This window comes from Sinocyclocheilus anshuiensis, unplaced genomic scaffold (assembly GCF_001515605.1).
Source record: "Sinocyclocheilus anshuiensis isolate Anshui unplaced genomic scaffold, SAMN03320099.WGS_v1.1 scaffold329, whole genome shotgun sequence".
NCBI lineage: Eukaryota > Metazoa > Chordata > Actinopteri > Cypriniformes > Cyprinidae > Sinocyclocheilus > Sinocyclocheilus anshuiensis.
Genome location: NW_015540881.1, coordinates 1184591 through 1204452, shown reverse-complemented (window position 1 = coordinate 1204452; position 19862 = coordinate 1184591). Strand labels below are relative to the sequence as shown.

Here is a 19862-nt window from a genome sequence, read left to right as displayed (position 1 = left end):
TCAGAGTCACATGATCCTTCAGAAATCATTCTGATATGCTGATTTGGTGCTCAAGTGAAATGTAATATTATTATCAATATTAAAAACAGTTGTGCTGCTTAATATGGTGTTGAAACAGTGGAGATACATTTTTTTCAGGATTCTCTGATGAATAAAAAGTTCAAAAGAACAGCATTTATTTGAAATAGAAATCTTTTAAATTATCTTTACTGTCATTTTCGATCAATTTAATGTGTCCTTGCTAGATAGAATTCATTTATTTTAATCTTTCAATAAATAAAACAAAATAAAGTAAAATCTTACTGACCCCAAACTTTTGAATGGTAGTTCAATCTTCCTTTAGCATTTTTTGGAGAGTGTTTTTTATGTAATCAGTTTTACAAAATGTAGCTTGACACCTACTGTGCATGTGTGTTTGAATTTGATCATTTAAAACAGCATACACTCCATACTGTCACGGTACAAGAGCGTAACTCACTCACCATGCTGGATAGTACAGAGGTTACTTTGTGCGTAAGGTCACAGTGTGTCTACCCATTCCAGCTACAGGCGAACATCAACAGACACTGGCTGAACCATCGATTCTCTACCTCTACTGGCCTCAGGCTGTCCAGGCCACAGATATAGCAGCTACACAACACATCACATAACAGCCAGCGCTGCTCTCTGCCTGCTTAAACACTGTCATACTATGCATAACAGTGCTTGCAGAGGAAAAGGGAGGTCTAAATAACTCCAGAGCAGCTCTCTCCACTAGAAGGTGCACTCATCATTTCAGAGCTTATGTTAGTGATGTCAGAAATCCAGTCGACTGGTTTGCTTCAAGACTATCTTACACAAGAAAAACCTGCCAGGAATGAGCACTTGATTCATGCAGAGTGTAAATCTCATTCTGTAGTTATTTCCAATTGTCCAAGTGCTCATCGACACAGCAAAAATTACACTTTTAACATGGGATAATGACATGGAGCAACACAGACACTTGTTTTTTGCTCCGAAAACCTGGCAAAGTTCCACCAAGGTCATTATATAATCAGTTACATTTTAAAAATGAAGCTTTAAAATCATTTTAGCATATGACCAACTCAATTTAAGGTGAGCACTCCTTAAATGTTGCTTATACATACCCAATGCACGAGTGTCGCCGTGTTGAATAGTTCACCTGCATTGTCTTCCTGGGGAATCGAAGGTCTTTACTCATTGTGGCAGAGGATTACGTTAACTTTTGAATACTATAGTTAAAATTAGGGACACCTCAGAAGATTTCTTGTCTTTATCTTATGTCCATAATGTGCCCAGTGTTTCCATCCACTGAAAAACATAATGCTGAGACAATCTTGATGAACAAAAATTCAACAGAGCAAAAATAATAGTAACACTGATACCAGTTCAGCTGGGCACTCAAACTTGATATCAACTTAAAAAATCCACTATATCAACAGTATAAAGGGCCACCATAGCCTCTTCAGTGCAGCAAGTCCTGGATGAAAGTCTTTGGGAAAACACTCTTAAGTTTGCCTTGCCGAATCCCACAACGTCCTTAAAGGAAGAGCATAATGGGGGAAAAAAAGAGCCTAACAAAAAAGTATGCTCCTAAACATCAAAAGTAATTGCTGATATTTTATTAGTTGCATAAAAGTCTGAAAATCTGCGGGGGAAAGCTTCAAAAGGAGTTGAGAGGCTCATAATCCCATCAGATGCTCCACAGAGTGTGCCGTCCCATCCAGCCTCCCGGTGCCAATCTCTGAATCCAAAGCCCTGAAACTAAACTCTGGCCTGAAACAACCAGCCTTTGATAGAGAGAGAGAGAGAAAGAGAGAGAGACAGACAGAAAGATAGACGGTGGAGGGAAGGGGAGAGAGGGACACAGAGAGAGAAACTCTGTAGCACTGTTGCATGTGTATATAAGGTATTTTTCAGGGGTCGGTTGTGTGTTCTGAGATGAGGCTCGACATCTGCAGCATGCTACTTTACCGTCTTCAAGTGCTCTAAAAGTAATAACCTGAGTCCTGCACATCACTGGCCTGTTTCCAAATGCAACACTAACTGGATCCTGCCTGCAGTCAAATAATGACACTGTGTGTGGCTAAATCCAATACATAAAGGCAGGTAGTAAGCACACACAGCGGCTCAACATCCTAAACTCAACTTTTTGTACTTTGCAAAAAAATAAAATTAATACATATTTTTTTACATTTTTTATTTTGTGTGTGTGTATGACAGGAAAAATGTTTCCAGCATAAATTACGTAGAATATAAAACGTTGTGTGTAGTCTTTACATTAACTGAGATAACAGTGGTTTGGATGGTCTATATTAAAAGAACAAAATAATATTAGAAAATATCATAAGTACAAAATGACAAGAATGTCAAGTGAGGGGAAAGGTCAGGAAGCCACTCAGCTCTACCATCTAGTGGACACAAAATATATTTTACCACGTACAAAAGGTACAAAAGAAGCTCCTATTGAGCAGTTGACTTGACATTTTACTGGCACTTTGCTTTTATTTATTTATTTTTTATCTTATATTTTGTCTATAAACATAAATAATCTATTTTTTAGTAATTCAGGTTAATATGGAAATAGTACTGCAGTCTGACCATCCTTATTGTGAACTGTAAATACATATTACCCTAAAAATATAAATGAAAAATCTATACTATGCTATACTATGTTCTACTATATTATACATTTCTCTTGTATTTTGTCCATAAACCGAAATTATCTATTTTTTTAGTAATTTAGGTGAATGTGGAAATAGTCCTGCAGAAAACTATCTTTATTATGAACTGCAAATACATTTTACTCGAAATAGAATTTCAAAATCTATACTATACTATTTCCACTGTTTATTTATCCAATCTTGCATGCGTCCACATAGAATAATAATAGAATAAGAAAAATTGAATAAGAATCATCAGCATTCATTTAAAAAAACTGTCCTAAAATGCCTGCAGTGTGACATACTTTTTATTCTCTAAAACTTTTTAAGTGGCATTTTCTATAAAACATTTTCTATAAAATAACATTAAATTTAATATAATAATGGCCTGACATGCTGGGATAAGCTCCACCATCCCATTACCCTACATAGGACAAGCAGTTTGGATACTTAGGGGTTCAAGCGCGTAGCACTGAAACCTTATTTTAATTGTTAGAATGGCCAAGGATCAGCAATCTCCATGTTAAACTGATCGGGCAGACTAAACTGTGTGTCGTAGAGACTTGAAACTTGGAGGGGTGATAGTACTCACACCGCCTACAACATCACCAAGGCTCGCCCCAATCAGCCTGACGGGGGCGCTACAGCGATTAAAAGTACTCAAGTGTTGGAATCCTTGGCAACAGCTGATCTGTGACTGGAGTGTGCATGGTAGGTAGTGACGTAGAGTCCGGAAGGGATCCGGAAATGGAGGATGAAATGGTTGGTGTGGATGAAGAAGGAGGGAACGGGAATAATGAGTGGAGTTTAGTAGAAAATCGGAAAAGAAAGAAAATCTGGAGTAATACATCTGAAACTGACAGTGGAAATGAAAATCATTCGATAAGAGGAAAGAAAGAGGAGTTCAAGGTAATGATGAAGTTTGTGGATGAGTCTTTTAAGATAATAAATCCGCTGAAGCTGTCTAAAGTAATTAAGGAAACGATAGGATCAATAGAAAGTGTCAAGAAGTTGAGAGATGGAAGACTAATCCTATATTGTAAGGATAGTAGGCAACAAAAAGTGGCATTGAAAATAAAGTCGATTTGTGTACAAAAAGTGATCTGCTCGATACCGTAAGAAAAGACATGGGTCAAAGGAGTAATAACTGGAGAGAGTGAGAGTGATAACACCAAATTTAACACACCTGCTCACCATTCACACCTGAGACCTTGTAACACTAAAGAATCACATGACACCGGGGAGAGAAAATGGCTAATTGGGCCCAATTTGGACATTTTCACTTAGGGGTGTACTCACTTTTGTGGCCTGCGGTTTAGACATTAATGGCTGTGTGTTGAGTTATTTTGAGGGGACAGCAAAGTTACACTCTTATACAAGCTGTACACTCACTACTTTACATTGTAGCAAAGTGTCATTTCTTCAGTGTTGTCACATGAAAAGATATAATAAAATATTTACAAAAATGTGAGGGGTGTACTCACTTCTGTGAGATACTGTATATATAAAATATACGTTTTTTTTTTTTTTTTAATATAATATATATCCTTCTCTCTACCAAATCTGTTCACTCCACACTCCAGATCAGTAGGTGGCGGTAATGCACCTTTAAGTTGGTTTGCCAAAACCGCCAATAAACATCAGAAGAAGAATCCTTGGCTCGTGCCGGACAAAATGCACGCCTCGGATTTGTGCGTCACCCTGGTGAAATTTTCAGGTATTTTGCATTTTTTGAAAAACCTACTTTTGCAAACTAGTCCTTGTTTTTTCACCCGATCGGAACCAAACCAGTGAAGATTCTCTGGAGAGCGAATATCAATAATTATCAAAAAAAGTTGAACTTTCGACTCTCCGTCGCAAAGGGACGCCAAAATGTTCAAAAGGGGCAGGGCTGCCTCTACTAAAATGGCTATAACTTTTGAACGGAATGAGATATCTTCGCCAAACTCACAACGTTTATGTAAGAGCTGAATCTGAGGTCACATGAAAAAAGTCGTGGAGCTTGGCCACTTGTTGGCACTATAAGAGGGAAAAAACATAAAATCGTCCATATGCACTCATTTGTCCTATGAACATAAAAATCAGCACGCACGGTCTTGGTCCAAAGTGCTACAAGCGGCTATAAGGACATTTGCATATCTCAAAAAACATGGCCGCCATTGGCCGATGAACTTTGAGCACCTATTAGACAAGGTTAACGGAGGTCGATTGGAACGAAACTCAGTGGGCCTGTTTGACTCACGGCCCTAAAGGTCTGTGAGAAATTTGAAAGAAATCAGCCACTGGTGGGCAATATCGCATTTTTCAAGGGTATAAACAATTGTATATTGTGAAGTTTTTCACACATGCACATGATATTCGTATCATACGATAGACCTCCTCATTCTGATCAACTTTGCCTCTAGAACAGGGATGGGCAACTGACGGCCCACAGTGTCTTTTAGTACGACCCGCTGGATCATATTAGACTCGGATGATCAATTTTAAAACATTTGAAAAGCAAGTCAGGTAACGATTGCTTTCAGTTTATGATGTTAATACTATCTCCAACCAGGAGAGGTCGCTAGTTTCCAGCCGCTCCCCGTATTAATTTCAGCGTAGTAGGATGTACATAAACATTCACTAACATTAGAAAATAATAAATGAAAAACTCACCATGAAAATAGTATTTTCCAGTCAAGATGGTAAACAGATGATCTTTTTACCAAGTTCAAGGGGATACCCATATGTTTGGATTGTTTGGAAATCTGTATTTTATTTAAATCACCATCATACCACTGCTCACAAACAACGGGGACGCCAGAGTTGCACTTGCCTCAAATTTCAAAGGTAAAATTCATCAACAAAAGCTTTTTGCCAAATTCATGACAGAAATCTTTGCACTGAACTATGTTCTTATTAGGGTTTCCGCGGGTCCTTAAAACATCTTCAGTTAAATTGTTTACATTTAAGGCCATGAAAACTCTTAAATGGTACAAAAAGTCTAAATTATAAGAAGTCTTTAGGGACGGAAAGACAAGAATTGCTATATGGATTAATATGACGATTAAACTTCAAAAAGGCTACAATTTCACTGAATAAACTTGAGCGCTGCAAGTCAGCTTTGTGTACTGCGGTTACCAGGGAAACCACTATATTTCTGCAGTTCCGAAACTGAAACCTGCTGGCAGAGAATGAATTTGCTTTTTCAATAAGCCCATCTGCTATTTTTGCTACATATTTTTAAATGTGAACCAGTGGATCGACAAAAAGCTAATGCATTATAAAAATCTAAACAATTAAGACACTAAGATATATTTATATGTTATTTAATATAATAACTTGTTTGTTGCAAATGTACAGACAATGCAATTGAGATGTTTACATTGGCTTGTTGGGGTAATATTTCTATCCGCTGACAACAAAGTTTTCCTTCTGAATTAGCATAACTGCACAAGTTTTATAGTTAATAAAATCTTTAAAAACAAATTACATTTTAATTTCCTTCAATAAAAATGAAATTGAGTAAGACGGTGTAAAAGATGTGTGGACGTGGATTAGTAATCTGGCCCCTTGGTATAAAGGAGAAAAAATGCTGGCCCTCGTCACTATCAAAGTTGCCCATCCCTGCTCTAGAACGACTGCTGTCAATCAAACCGTTATGACTTTTGCGAACTAGTCCTAGGTTTTTTGCTCAATCTGGAAAAAAAACACTGCAGTACAATTTTCTGGAATCTCTGGATCAATAATTATCCAAAACATGTTGAAATTTACCCTTTGGGAAACTATAATGGGGTTGTTTGGAAATGGGGCCTGTCCAAATATATACATATACCCAAAAGCCTATAAAGCCTAAACGAAAACTCAAAACTTGACGAAACCTGGTAAGGACATGTGACAGGTGATTCTAAACAAGCATGCAAAGTTTTAGGTAGATCGGACCACAGCTGGTGCTATAACAGTCATAAATGTAAAAAACTAATTATATATTTCTCTGGTAAATTACCTGGATTTGCCAACAATGCTTTTATAAATCATTGATTTAGGTGGTTACAGGCTTACTAAATAATAGGTAATGTCTTTTTTATATGTGCTTTAATGCCTTTTAAAGGTGGGGTAAGCAATTTCTGGTAGCCAATGTTGACATTTGAAATCACCAAAACAAACATGCCCCTACCCCAAAAGGATCTCGCCCCTATTTTGATAGCTCCGCCCCACACATACGTACGCAACCCAGGCAACGATTAGTTCTGTGAAACAAAGCAAAACCAATGTTACACCGTGTCTACACCGGAGTGGTGCGGCGAGACAAAATACTATAGATCTCATAATCAGTGATGCTTTCTACACCATACATACATATCTATGGTCTACACTGGATGCGGCGTGGCACGACTCGACAAATCCCCGACAGAAAACTGCTGCTGCGTTCTATTTATGATGTATCAGTGGTAGAGAATCAGGGGAAGTTACATTTCTTCTCTAAAAAAACCCACAGTTCAGATTATGTTACTTTATTGAACTCACTTGCTTTTTAAGTGCAGCGTAGCACAGAATCAGCTTACTAAATATTGAGGGATTCATGGGTCAAAATATTTGCCACGGTGAGATGCGTTAATCTCTATAGCGGACTTCTTGAAATAAGACACATTACCATTCAGTGGAAGGGCTTCTTGGAGCAAACAGATCTCCTGTTATTGTAACCCTGTAACATTCTGTTAAAAACACTTTAAAGTTCCTGACACTAATGTTAAATAAAGTCGATTAGCTTCATCTCTTGCGGACAGTATTCTGACAGAGATATGGCTTGCTTAATCATTCCTGTTCCTTCACCATCCTGCCATAATTCTCCAACAGCCTGTTTCTTTCTTTATTTCTCCCAAAACCTTGACATACACAAGAAAGATCTTTTCAGCTTTAAAAGTCACATTTGACCTGTGTGGACTTCCACTGTTCACCAAGCCAAGAGCGTCCATTAGACAGATGACAGACTGACTCTTTCCACTTACATCACACAAACCAGCTGACATGGACACGGTGACCTGTGTTTAAACATTTCAGCTGAAACGGTTCTCTTCTAGATTTATTCTCTGATAAACAACTTCTGAGTTCACTGGTCACCTTTTGGCAAAATACTTGATAACTGTAATCAGTTAAAGGGGTCATATGATGTTGCTAAAAAGAACATTATTTTGTGTATTTGGTGTAAAGAAATGTGTTTATGCGGTTTAAGGTTAAAAAAACGTATTATTTTCCACATACTGTACATTATTGTTTCTCCTCTATGCCCCGCCTTTCTGAAACGCGCCGATTTTTACAAAGCTCATCGGTCTGAAAAGCGAGGTGTGCTGTGATTGGCCAGCTATCCAGTGCGTTGTGATTGGCCAAATACCTCGAGCGTGTGACGGAAATGTTACGCCCCTTACCATACTGTGATGGGCTTGAGAACGGCGCGGCCGGCGGGCTTGCGGCAACCACATGTGACGACCCCGGGCTGGACTCCACTTCGTCCATGGTGAAAGCCGATCCAGCGATCCACAGCACAAAGTTGATGTATTTCCTCAGCAACCAGCACGGATCAGCTCCAGGCATGACGAAGCGGATATCGTCCTCTTTTGGAAGGCCAAACAAAGTAGTTTTGCTTTCACAACGAAACACAGCGTCTCCACGGCATAGCGGCGGCAGCAACAATACTACAGCAAGAATAAAAGTTATGCCTTCTTTTTTTGCGTGAACATTTGGGCGGCGTTATGCAAATCTTCCCACATCGTGACGTAGACATGTGGGGGCGTGTTAGAACGAGCCGTTTTAGGTAGGCGTGGTTGACTCTTAACTTTTATAAAGAATATCTGTTTGGATTTGAGACTTTAGTCTTTGCAACTTTACAGATCTTCTTTATGCAGCAAGAGCTTGTAACACTTCAAAGAGAAAGGAAAAATTGAAATAGCATCATATGACCCCTTTAATAAATATTTGAAGTAATGTCTATTTCACCGTTTTCAAGTATAACACCTCCACTGAGCTCTGCTAATGATTTCTCAACATTTACTGCATGTGCGTGTATGGCTGGGGATGTTTACAGTGTTGTCAGACTCTGACTTCCTCAAATCTTGGAAGTTTAACAGACACAGAAACAGCTCAAAACAGGCTGTAAAATGTCAAAAGCACAGGCGTTAGAGATGGGTTTTAGCACTGGCTTCCAAAGGGCCAGTTTTAAGGTTTTTAACTGGTCTTGTTCATGGCAATCTTCAAAACCCAGCAATTATATAATATTCACATTGTTTGAATCGCATGATTCTCCAATTAAAGGATGTTTTGAAGGTCAAAGAAAGAAAGAAAGAAATATCATCTTTGCTGAAATATCTATTACGTAGCATTAGAGGTAACACATAGTACCATTTAAAGATTTAGGATCGGCAAGATCTTTTAAAAGAAATTCATACTTTTATTCAGCAAGCACACATTGATCAAATGTGACCAATAAACACATTTACAATATTACAAAAGATTTCTGAAGAAAAAAAGTATGACAGTTTCTACAAAACTATTAAGCAGCAGCACTGTTTTCAACACTGATAATAAGAAAGGTTTTTCGAACAGCAAATCAGAATATTAGAATGATTTCTGAAGGATCATGTGACACTGAAGACTGGAGTAATGATGCTGAAAATTCAGCTTTGCATCACAGGAATAAATTACATTTTTAATATATTAAATTAGAAAGCACTTATTTTAATTTGTAATAATACAAAAAAATACATAAATCGTATTTTTGACCAAATAAATGCAAATAAAATCTTTGGTGAGCACAAGAAACTTCTTTCAAAGACATTTTAAATCTTACTGACCCTAAACTTTTGAATGATAGAGTAAAAAAAAATAGAAACGGTCAGACCTGAAAGGCAACAAATTACAGAACTTGCAAACCACATTGACAACCTAACAAGTGTTGTTTGAAATGCTGACTTGGGTCTATCAATGTCCAAAAACTACACTGTAAAAAATGTTTTGGTAGATAACTGAAAATATATAATTCAACAAAATAGCATATCATTAATAAAATTATTTCACTATAAAATGATGATCACTAGTTTTGCCTCCAGCAGCGCAGTCTTTGTGAATGTATACATGCACTTATATCTAAAAAAAAGAAAGAAAAACACATCATGCAAAACAAAGCCTGTTCTCTCAGGAAGTTAAGAGCTAATTTATCCTAAATTCATTTTACTACCAGGTTGGACTTTACCGGGCTTAACAGAAAGAACCAGTATAACTACATGCAAAAAAGTAGTTCATTTGATCACTGTTGAGATAGGCTGACAATAACTACCCCAGGTCAAGACATCCTCCCAAACAAAGACATCTTTTTATGCTTCCACACAGCAGACAAACCACCACTATAATCACTTGATTATAGTGATTATTATTGTAGCTAGAAGTGTTAGAATCAATACAAATTCTGAATCTGGACAAGGGGGGCGAATGTCTCAAGCAGCCACAAAAATCGCCTTGTGATGTGCTGTTACGTAGATGCCTGTGCCACAAGACTCCCGTGTGTGTTTTTGAAGCCAAGCCTCCCGGTAAGAGGCTAAATGAACGATTCAGAGCGATTCGGATCCTACCTGGGAGTGTGAGCCAAAGTGAAGCGTCTCTGCAAAGCAATGCTGCGGTTCATCATCAGCCTGCGGAAGAGCAGAGGCGAGTTGCGGGGCGAACTCCGAGGAGAGTCCCGCGGAGACATTTTGGGGGAGCCGGTGGGAGAGTTCCCCTTCAGCTTAAAATGCGAGGGCCTCTGAGGTCTCTCCTCTTCTGAACTCTCTGACAGCACGTCGCTCATGACAGCAGAGTTCCTGTGTCTTCACAACTGGCAAAACAACTGTCTAGTCGTGGCATGGGTTGCTCGCTCACACTGCTTTCTCAACACAAAAGCCACAGTCTACATCTCTCACCCTTCACTAGAGCTGAGAAATCCAGCCTTGCTTCAGAGATCACAGGCGCATTAATGGAGCCAGCCATCATAGCGATGGAATATCTCCTCTGGTGAACTCTCTTTGTTTACATAACTTGGAAGACTTCCCTCCAACTGACTAAATATGGCAGTGTGATTTACAATGAGTGGACTCCATGATAGAGCTCACTAAGTGGCCCCACCTCCACATTAAGACTATTACTGAGCGAGGTCCAGTGTTTACTGGTCTGTAATGACTTCCTGTTCCAGTCCCCTGGCGCACAGAAAAGCCAACGCACCAGCGGCGCAACGCAGAGCCGATCACGGCATTCAGATTTCCTCTGAGAAATGCGTATGCCTTTCACATGCTCTAGATTTACCAGGAGAAGTCACATGAAAGCTCTGACTATAAAAAGCAGTCAGATAAAGTCAGACAGAGAGCGTGGCTCATGTCACGATGGCCCTCTATCACGGGCCCCATGGGCTTTGATTATCAGAGGGGAAAAGGCTCCCTGTGATCCTTTGTCTGCCGGATGAGTTGTGTATGCAAAAACAATATGCATGCAGTGGCCCCAAAAAAGGTTTCGTATACTTTAGAGACACTTACTTAATTATGTGTGTTGCATTACAAAACAAAACATTAAAACTTTACAATAAAAATTAAAACTCTTCATTTTAATTTTGTTCGAGTTTCCATTTTTTAAAACAATATAGCCTACACTATATTTGTGGTCAATACATTTTTTTTTCTACAAAGAAATTAATACTTCTAGTGAGGATGGAATAAATTGATCAAAAGTGTCTGCAAAGACATTTATAATGTTACAAAAGTTTTCTATTTCAAGTCAGTTTTGTTCTTTTTAACTTTCTATTCATCAAAGAATCCTGAAAAAAGTAAAAACATTGTGAAACTAAATAAATTGCTGAATTTTACAGGAATAAATTAGCCTACATTTTTTTATTATATTTTAAATTTTAATATTTCATAATATTACTGTTTTCTAGCCTTGGTGAGCATTAGAGACTTCATTAAAAAAAAAAAAAACGTAACAACCACTGTGTTAACTGTGCAATGACATTCAGACATTTTAAGTGCGACATTTTAAATACTTTTGAGAGCCACTGTAGGGAAAATGCAATGCAAATGCAAGTTTTAACCCTTAAATAACAAATCATGAACCGAAATTAATCTGGTGAATAAAGAATGTGCCGGCTGTCCTTCTCATGACTTACTTTTATATCTTAACGATATAAGTTACCTGAAAGGTTAGGCTATAGTTTGGTTAACAGAAAAATTTATAAGGTGTAACTGCACATTTACTAACTCTGTTTTTGAATTTTAGTCCGTTTTCTTGTCAGAAGCATTTTCAGTCTTTAGAGAACAATGGCTCCCTCTTCTGTCTCCATGCAAAACAATTTCTGTCTCTGGAGTGTGGACACTACATCCATTGAAAAATTGAAGTATATAAATAGGCATGTAAGAACTATTATTACAGTAATGATGTAGCTCACTGCACATTTAGTGAAAATAGAAATGTTATATCTTATATTAGAAACAACATAAGCAACAGTAAGTGTTCCCGCTCCGTCTAAAGTTGCTGACATGAAGCCACTATTTTGAAAACAGGTACATGACGAACGGTCATGTCGTATTAGGTTATCAACTAAAATCTGTTTTAGTAAGAAGTTCGTTTAGCCCTTGACAAGTAGGCCTACCTGTTCACAACAGACGATAAAAACAAAATGTTCCTCATTCATCGCAAACTGTGCAAAGCACGTCGTCACTACCCAAAATTAAAAACCTTTTTTAAAATCAGTGGTTAACATTAAAAGTCATACAAAGTGCCGTTAGAAGACAAAAGAGCAGCTTACCATGAACTCTGAAAAGTGTCGGACTGCAGGCCACTGGCGACGCCGAGGCAGAAGGTGGCCTTGCCGGGGGTGTTCTCTGAATCTCCCTGAGCCGAGAGCCGGCGGGACAGACGGGGAAGCTGGAGGACCCCTGAAAATGTCCTCTTAACTGTGCGGTGACTGGGCATGGACTTGGATCCGGGCAGGCCCTGCTGGTTCACTGTGTCCCATTCCCTCTGAATTAAAAAGAGAAGGTAAATAATCTGCACCAAAACATAATCTCTGTCTAGAACAGCACAGAAGACATGTGAAGGCTAATATTGTCATACTATTAAAGTAACATAAATTAATAATAATACAGTGGGTACGGAAAGTATTCAGACCCCCTTAAATTTTTCACTCTGTTATATTGCAGCCATTTGCTAAAATCATTTAAGTTAATTTTTTTTCCTCGTTAATGTACACACAGCACCCCATATTGACAGAAAAACACAGAATTGTTGACATTTTTGCAGATTTATTAAAAAAGAAAAACTGAAATATCACATGGTCCTAAGTATTCAGACCCTTTGCTGTGACACTCATATATTTAACTCAGGTGCTAAATGGCTGCAATATAACAAAGAGTGAAAAATTTAAGGGGGTCTGAATACTTTCCGTACCCACTGTATATAATGTTAAATAGCCAAATAGAGGCATTTCCTTTTAGTTTGTTTTTTATTTTAATAATATCATATAATACCTAATGATAAGGTGCACTTCAATGAAAAATTGGTGATTTGTATAGTCGCAGTGAATCTATTGAGAATCCAACCAGACAGGATGACTGTGAGCACTGATTAACTGATATAACCCACCTCTGATGTCCAGAAAGACTTCAAAGAAGAGCTTCTCTTCATATTGTTGAAATGGGAGTCAACTCTGAAAATACACAGTTCATGATAAACAATACATCTATTCAGAAACTATAAACTCCACTTTTTCAGGTGCCTAGAAAAATACTTTCTACAGGACTATACAGTTAAATGACAAAGACAATAAGAAACACTAAGCTCCAGTCAATAAGTAAGCCAATGAATAATACTCAAAACAACTAGTTTAATAATAAACAGTTAAACTGCTCAGATAATAACACTTACCACTAAAACTGAGAAGATCTGGTAAGATGTATTGTTTTTATTAAAAAAAAAAAAAAAAGTCATTTCACAAATATAATTTTTAAGCACATCTTGGTCTCTTCCAAAAAAAAAAAAGATTGCTTTCCTAGCTTGTGGCAAGTAACCTTTATAGCTCAAAAGCAAATGGTTTGTGAGAACATCCTGGCAGAACACCTGTTTTTATCACAGTTTGGAAGCCCCTATGAATGCGAGCAGTGTCCTGTCACTCTCACTCAGCAGGTTTGTCTGTGCTGCCGACTGCAGAGCAGCTCACGTGCCGTCAACAACTGTCATACACCACTGAAAGATGGATGCCTTGATAGATGAACAAAAGTGCTCTTTTATATTTGGATTCAACCTCAAAGTTCAAGTTCTAATGTATAAAAATAGAATTATCTCTCAGACTAATTTATGGTAATATTCACCACACACAAAAATAATTTTATTTTCTTACATTAAATAATCATAAATTCAAGCAGTTTCACATAATGACAAAGCAGAGATCAAAAGTTTTATCCAATGCATACAATTTATAATCACAAAAACTAAATTAATTAGGCAAAAATTTACATGTAAAGGCCATTTATGAACATAATAGCAATCAATTAATCAATGTTACTGCCTATGCAGCATCTGTTACAGCATTTCTCTAATGTATATGAAAATAATATTGGCACACTATTGTTATTATAAACATGTCTGACCAAACTGAAAATATTACTTCTTACAGTAAAGCAACTATAAAAACTGTATTCTATACCATTATAAGAATATAATGTAAACGGTGTGATTTTATAAACTGCTCTTCACATGTCAAAAATACACAGATTTTGGACAAATACATTTGTTTACAATTACTTAATTTTTCAATACTATTTCAATGATTCAAAAACAATAAAAACTAAATTCCATTGGCAAAATGTGCAATGTACCTGGCATTACTGGATAAAATTCTATTATATGATATTTAAAAACAGAAAGATGTCCATTAACAGTCTTGGAAAATAAGATTTAATTATTTCTTCATGGTTGGAGCTGTGGTTTTAAATATTGCCTTTTCCTCAGACATCTTCAGGCAGCTCACTCAGCTTCTGTTGTGGCCTCTACTTGGTCTCCTGGAAAAACACAAACGTCATTCATCACCTGTTACAAGGAAACTTACACCCCAGCGAAGAGATTGTCACATTATTTTTTATCTTGCCAGGAGTTAAATAAACCTTTACCACCAAGACTATATTATTAATTATAATCTTTCTTAAGTAATTCTCACAAATGTATTATTATGCCATGTGCAAACTTTCTTACTGTGTTTGAGGTAGGAGAGATAAGTGTCCCATCCCAGGGTGATTATATTCACATAAAGGACACGAAACTTGGGTGGCAGGAAGTAGAAGTTTATCATCTGAGCTGCTGGCCAAACACACCAATCTGCCTAAAAAGAAGTATGTTATGAAACGTTGTCAGCAGTGAACTTTTGGTTAACCAAGGTTGAACTAAGGACAGATGCTTATCATTGCAACATACCTTGTAAAACTCCCAGAATTTGTCTCTGAATTCTGCTTGTGCCTCAGACAAAGTGTGACCCTCCATCATACCCATACCTTCATAAATAAATCAATCAAATAAATAAGCAAGCAAGCTTAGGTGTAATATCCAGACTTCATTTTTTTACATTATAAATCTTAAATATAATTATGCCTTACCACTGTAAAATCGACACTAAAGAAATAATTAAGATTTTGATGTTTTCAAGAAAATCTCACCCAATTCTGTATTTATTTAATTAGAAATACAGTAAAAACATTATATTGTTGCAATTTAAAACAACTGTTTTCAATTTTAAGATATTTTAAAATGCCATTTATTCCTGTGATGGCAAAGCTGAATTTTCAGCAGCCATTACTCTAGTTTTCAGTGTCACACTGATCCTTACAAAAATCATTCTAACATGCTAATATTTTAAAATATATTCAAAGAGAATTTTGTTTTTAAATGGTAATATTCACACAATAATATTTGACCGTTTTAACTGCATTTTTAATCAAATAAGTGTAGCCATTTTCTGCATGGATTTTCAAAAATATTAAAAACAAAAATCTTAATTATTGCAAACTTTGACAGGTAGTGTAGTTGTAATAAAAGTGGAGACTATGAACTTCTGAATGGAAATCAGCAGCAAGATCTCACCTAGAAAGTACCAGGCCCCCAGTGCTGGCGATGCGACCAGCTGATCAGTAAGCACTTTCTTGCAGACATTATTAATGCCCTTGCCTACAAAGTATTTGTCGAGCCACAGGTACCAATAATGCATGAAAGGACCCATGGAGCATCCGACCGCAAACATGCAACCTACAGGGGGCGCAACACCGCGAGAGTTAATAAATCTCGCGTTACTTCTTATGACAGGATATTCACACGATACCATTTAAAAATAAAAGTTTTATGTAATCACCCAATAGCACATATATTACAAAGATTAGCTCATTTTAGCAAGCCAAACTTTATTTGGTAAAATACTTTGCTCGTTTGTTCAGTTGTCACCTGTACGCGTCCAGTCACGTGTTCGGCCGGGTGTCCTCCGCGTCTCGCGAGTCTGCTGGAGGAAATCTCCCGCTGCCAACATCCCTCCACAGCTCACCGTGTTTGTCACGATCAGAAATCTGCTTCTGAAAAGCGGCTTCCAGTAACCGGCGATCCTTATGAGAAAATCCTTACTCTGACGAGATATCATGTTTAGGCCGATTTCACTTAAACTCCTCTCAAGATTCCGATCGATCAGCGCTTGACGACTTAATTCGCAACTTCTGTCCGTTTACTCCAGGATAAATGGCATAAGATACGCAAAAGATATTGTAAATGCTGAACAGTGTTGCTAACTTAAAATGGAAAGGAAAGCATGTTCCTTAGTACTCTCGGATAGATATATAAACTTCCGATATTCCCAAATTGTCCTTTTGCCTAACTTCAGCTGCAGTTATTTCTCCAACACATTTTCATCTTTAGATTTCATTCATATAACCAACGGAGCCCAAAACAGCCTGCAGGAGCCGGTGACGAGTCACATGCGTAATGGCGTTGCGCTCAAGAACATCAAGATTGCGTCAACGTGCGCAGAACGCCGATGCATCAGTTTTTATAGTCTATGGTTTGAACCCATCAATAATTTTGTCCCGTTTGAAAACAGTCTACTGCTTATTCTTAATTTAGCGGTTACATTTAAAACCCAAAGTATTTTCACTTTGTAGGTCAAAATAATGTAGGACTCAGGTTAAGAAGCAAAAATGTGAAACCACTGAGGAAGCATTCCTCTCGAGTAAAGTCCACTTTAGCAATGACTGTTTTCTTACAAATCATTAACACAACATGCAATTAAAAGGTAATGGAAACTTGCTTTTTAATTTTGTTTATGCATACAAAACGGTTTAAAATGTGACTATAAAAATATGGTTGTCAGCAGTTGTAGTTTGCAGCAGAAACCCATGTTCAAAATTGGGCTTTCATGTACATACAAACATAAAAACAACAACAACAAATGATTACAATTAGAAAAACTCTGCAACATGTATGCACTTGTGTTTCATACATTGTCTCCATTCCTGACATGAGTAGTGCTGTTATCACCGTGATTGATTAGTTAATGCAGTAACTGTTGGTTTTCTTCTTCAACCCTTGACCACAAGCAGGTGGTTTGTCACCCTGTATGAACACAAAGAATGAAGACGTCACGTGATGGACTCTTGATTGATGGAAATGATCATAAACACAAGTAGGTTTACAAACAAACCTTGTACAAGCTGCACACAAGATTGAAGAGAGAACTCAGAGCTTTATCCTGAAGATCGTCTGTGTGTTCCTGCAGGAACAACATTGTGCCATTTAATTACCAGGAAACACTGATCAAAAAACATTTTCCTTGTAAATAAACAAATACTTGTCCTTACTCCATTAATAGTTATCCAAGGCACATATTGATGAGGGGGTTTCAGAGCATTTGTTTTCTGTGCATTTTGATGCATTAATTTGTTGCCCTCATCTCCCTTCACACACTTCATGACTGAATCCCATGTTGTATCAGGAAAATAGACTCCAAGACACTGAGATAAGAGGTACAGATTAGCATAGCATTGCACCAGGGTTTACAATAAATAATAATAATAGATGACCACTTACAGGCTGGGCAGCTTTCAGCACATCTGCTCCTGACTCCATGCAGAAAATGACTGGAATAGCCTTCGGTCCTAATGTATTCAACAGGCAGGTCTGATAGAAAAGATTACAATTATAATACCTCTATTTCAGCTCTAAACAAGATGCCTTCAATCTTCTTTAAAATGCTTTAGGGGTGAAAAACAAATGGCAAAACCTCACCTCAATCATGTTACCTAGACATTCATCTTCTCCGTGCTGACAAATGAAGGTATACTTCCCTTGATCTTCTTTCTCCTATTATTATGAACATTTTAACATTCATTATTATTTTTACTTTTACTGTGTGTAAAAGAAATTGGTTGCTATTTACACTGTGCAAATTGTGGTAAAACTGTTCCCAAGGTGTGAACAAAAGTAAATATGTCTCGATTACATCTTGTTAAGTGCAAATAGCGATAGATGCTAGTCATATAATGTGTATAGAAGTACTATATCTGTACAGAGGTAAATTGTCTGAGCAACAGTTGGGAGTGTAAATATACCTGTGCATTTCCATATGGAACCAGCTCAATATTCATAATGTCAGTTAACATAATGAAGGTTGGCACGAGCTGCGTTACAAGAAACTGTCTGCATCCAGGACACAGAGACTCATAATACAGGCTCACATTGACCGGGACAGCGTTGGGCTTTGTTACGTTAAACTTCACGCACCGTTCCAGCACCTGAGAAAGAAGAGAATAAGGGGAAGCGCTCAGTTTCGTTTACGCTAATTTTGCGTCTGCCTTCTTCTTGGCCAAAAATGCTAAAAAAAAAAACTTAGGGATTTTCCAGACAGTGCAAAGCAAAAAACGAGAAGTGTAAATATATTACGTCAGGACGATTTGCATATCCAGTGTAGCCTATCTAATGCAACTTCAAATGCACTTTTACTTTTTCTTGCTAGTAAAATTATTGATTCAAAAGAATGATAATAAAACACATCTAATCGTTTCATGCTATGAAATTTAAGGACGAAGTTGTAAGTTTTGTTTTGATGCACGAGCCACTCACCCCACACTCGGCTGCAATGTCTTGAGAGTCGCACCATTGTGAAGGTGGATATTTGCAGGAGTTAACAAACCTACCGCTGCATCTACTCAGCGAACATACAGCGAAGAGCAGCACAGAGAGTTTAAAGCCGAACATGATTACTGTCCAACAGTTGGCCTTGATCTCCGAATAAAAATGAGCGAGTGTCCTACATTTTAAACTTTCTTCCTTTATACACCGGTGCTACATTTTGATTGGTGAATTTACGTGACGTCATTAAAATCCGGCAAACCTTTGCTTTTATTACGGCATTATTATAATATTGCCCTATCACGAGGAAGACCGCGCTGAAAACATAAACTGACTATCGGCTGTCCTTCAAAAGTCAAAAGTCGTCTATTGGACATTTTCGCGGATTATTTATATATATATATTTAAAAAAAATTAAATGACAGTACATTTACCAAATGAACTACTAGAATGGCAAGAGTTAATCCCAGCTGGCAACATTTGTGACAAATTACTTTTTGAGTTTTGAAGGTTTTCAAATGAGTTGCATTTTACATAGTTGTCACCCATAAATCAAAATGCACCGTCTTGTTTCTGTGAACTTTATACTTGTAAACAGTCACATGAACAGAGCTGTTTAACGCCAGTTTGCTGCGCTGAAAAAAAATATGTACGTGTCAAAAAGCTCCATAAAAGGAAACAATGTATTACATATGCATTTTACAATACATGTAAAATAGTAGTCACAAGACACACAGAACTTTATTGCATAACTGATTGGTCCACATTATAAAAGATTTAAAGTCATTACTAAATCAGAATGACCATTATAATTTGTTTTTATGAAACATTGCAGTGTTTATTTTAAATGGTTTATCTGTGCACATTGTTTTTAAGTAATGTGACCTCAATCTTTAGTTAAAAGATTATATACAGGTGCTTGATAATAATAAAAAATATTTCTTCTTAATAACCATGTGAGCAAAATTTCACATACACTCTAAAAAATGCTGGGTTAAAAAGGGACAAACCCAGCTATTGGGTTGTTTTGAACCCAACTGCTGGGTCAAAACA

General features: G+C 37.2%; 3 protein-coding genes across 4 annotated transcripts in view; all 3 read right to left on the bottom strand.

Moving 5' to 3' along the window:
- The window catches only part of LOC107688476 (cAMP-specific 3',5'-cyclic phosphodiesterase 4D-like), a 46526-nt gene extending 33169 nt beyond the window's left edge, over nucleotides 1-13357 (bottom strand). Inside the window, exons 1-2 of one of the 2 annotated variants that reach the window (XM_016486155.1) lie at nucleotides 13299-13357; nucleotides 12463-12677 (exon numbers count right to left, since the gene is read on the bottom strand). In XM_016486155.1, coding sequence (XP_016341641.1) covers nucleotides 12463-12677; nucleotides 13299-13340 — 257 coding nt within the window. In that variant the 5' untranslated portion in view covers nucleotides 13341-13357. Of the gene's footprint in view, nucleotides 1-1127; nucleotides 1229-12462; nucleotides 12678-13298 lie in introns of those variants that run through there. The other variant, XM_016486156.1, reaches the window with a different exon arrangement.
- A 1119-nt stretch (nucleotides 13358-14476) lies between these two features.
- LOC107688480 (mpv17-like protein 2) lies at nucleotides 14477-16687 on the bottom strand. Its single transcript, XM_016486160.1, has 5 exons — nucleotides 16140-16687; nucleotides 15786-15947; nucleotides 15123-15199; nucleotides 14904-15030; nucleotides 14477-14713 (listed from the first exon to the last, which is right to left on the bottom strand). Exons 1-5 carry the CDS (start codon nucleotides 16327-16329, stop codon nucleotides 14679-14681), a joined length of 591 nt encoding a protein of 196 aa, XP_016341646.1. The 5' UTR covers nucleotides 16330-16687; the 3' UTR covers nucleotides 14477-14678.
- Nucleotides 16688-16975: 288 nt separating this feature from the next.
- On the bottom strand, nucleotides 16976-18998 carry LOC107688478 (gamma-interferon-inducible lysosomal thiol reductase-like). The gene is made up of 7 exons (XM_016486157.1): nucleotides 18801-18998; nucleotides 18290-18472; nucleotides 17967-18041; nucleotides 17769-17858; nucleotides 17540-17692; nucleotides 17383-17451; nucleotides 16976-17294 (listed from the first exon to the last, which is right to left on the bottom strand). Exons 1-7 carry the CDS (start codon nucleotides 18933-18935, stop codon nucleotides 17229-17231), a joined length of 771 nt encoding a protein of 256 aa, XP_016341643.1. The 5' UTR covers nucleotides 18936-18998; the 3' UTR covers nucleotides 16976-17228.
- Between the last annotated feature and the right edge of the window lie 864 nt (nucleotides 18999-19862).

Excerpts from the sequence above, each read along its gene's own strand:
- LOC107688478 (XM_016486157.1), bottom strand. The coding sequence starts at position 18,935 with ATGTTCGGCTTTAAACTCTCTGTGCTGCTCTTCGCTGTATGTTCGCTG. Across the intron at positions 17,693-17,768 it reads TGCTGAAAGCTGCCCAGCCT|TGTCTTGGAGTCTATTTTCC; the intron begins GTAAGTGGTCAT and ends CTCTTATCTCAG. Across the intron at positions 17,295-17,382 it reads TTGTGTGCAGCTTGTACAAG|GGTGACAAACCACCTGCTTG; the intron begins GTTTGTTTGTAA and ends GTGTTCATACAG.
- LOC107688480 (XM_016486160.1), bottom strand. The coding sequence starts at position 16,329 with ATGATATCTCGTCAGAGTAAGGATTTTCTCATAAGGATCGCCGGTTAC. Across the intron at positions 15,031-15,122 it reads AATTCTGGGAGTTTTACAAG|GCAGATTGGTGTGTTTGGCC; the intron begins GTATGTTGCAAT and ends ACTTCTTTTTAG. Across the intron at positions 14,714-14,903 it reads TCTCTCCTACCTCAAACACA|GAGACCAAGTAGAGGCCACA; the intron begins GTAAGAAAGTTT and ends GTGTTTTTCCAG.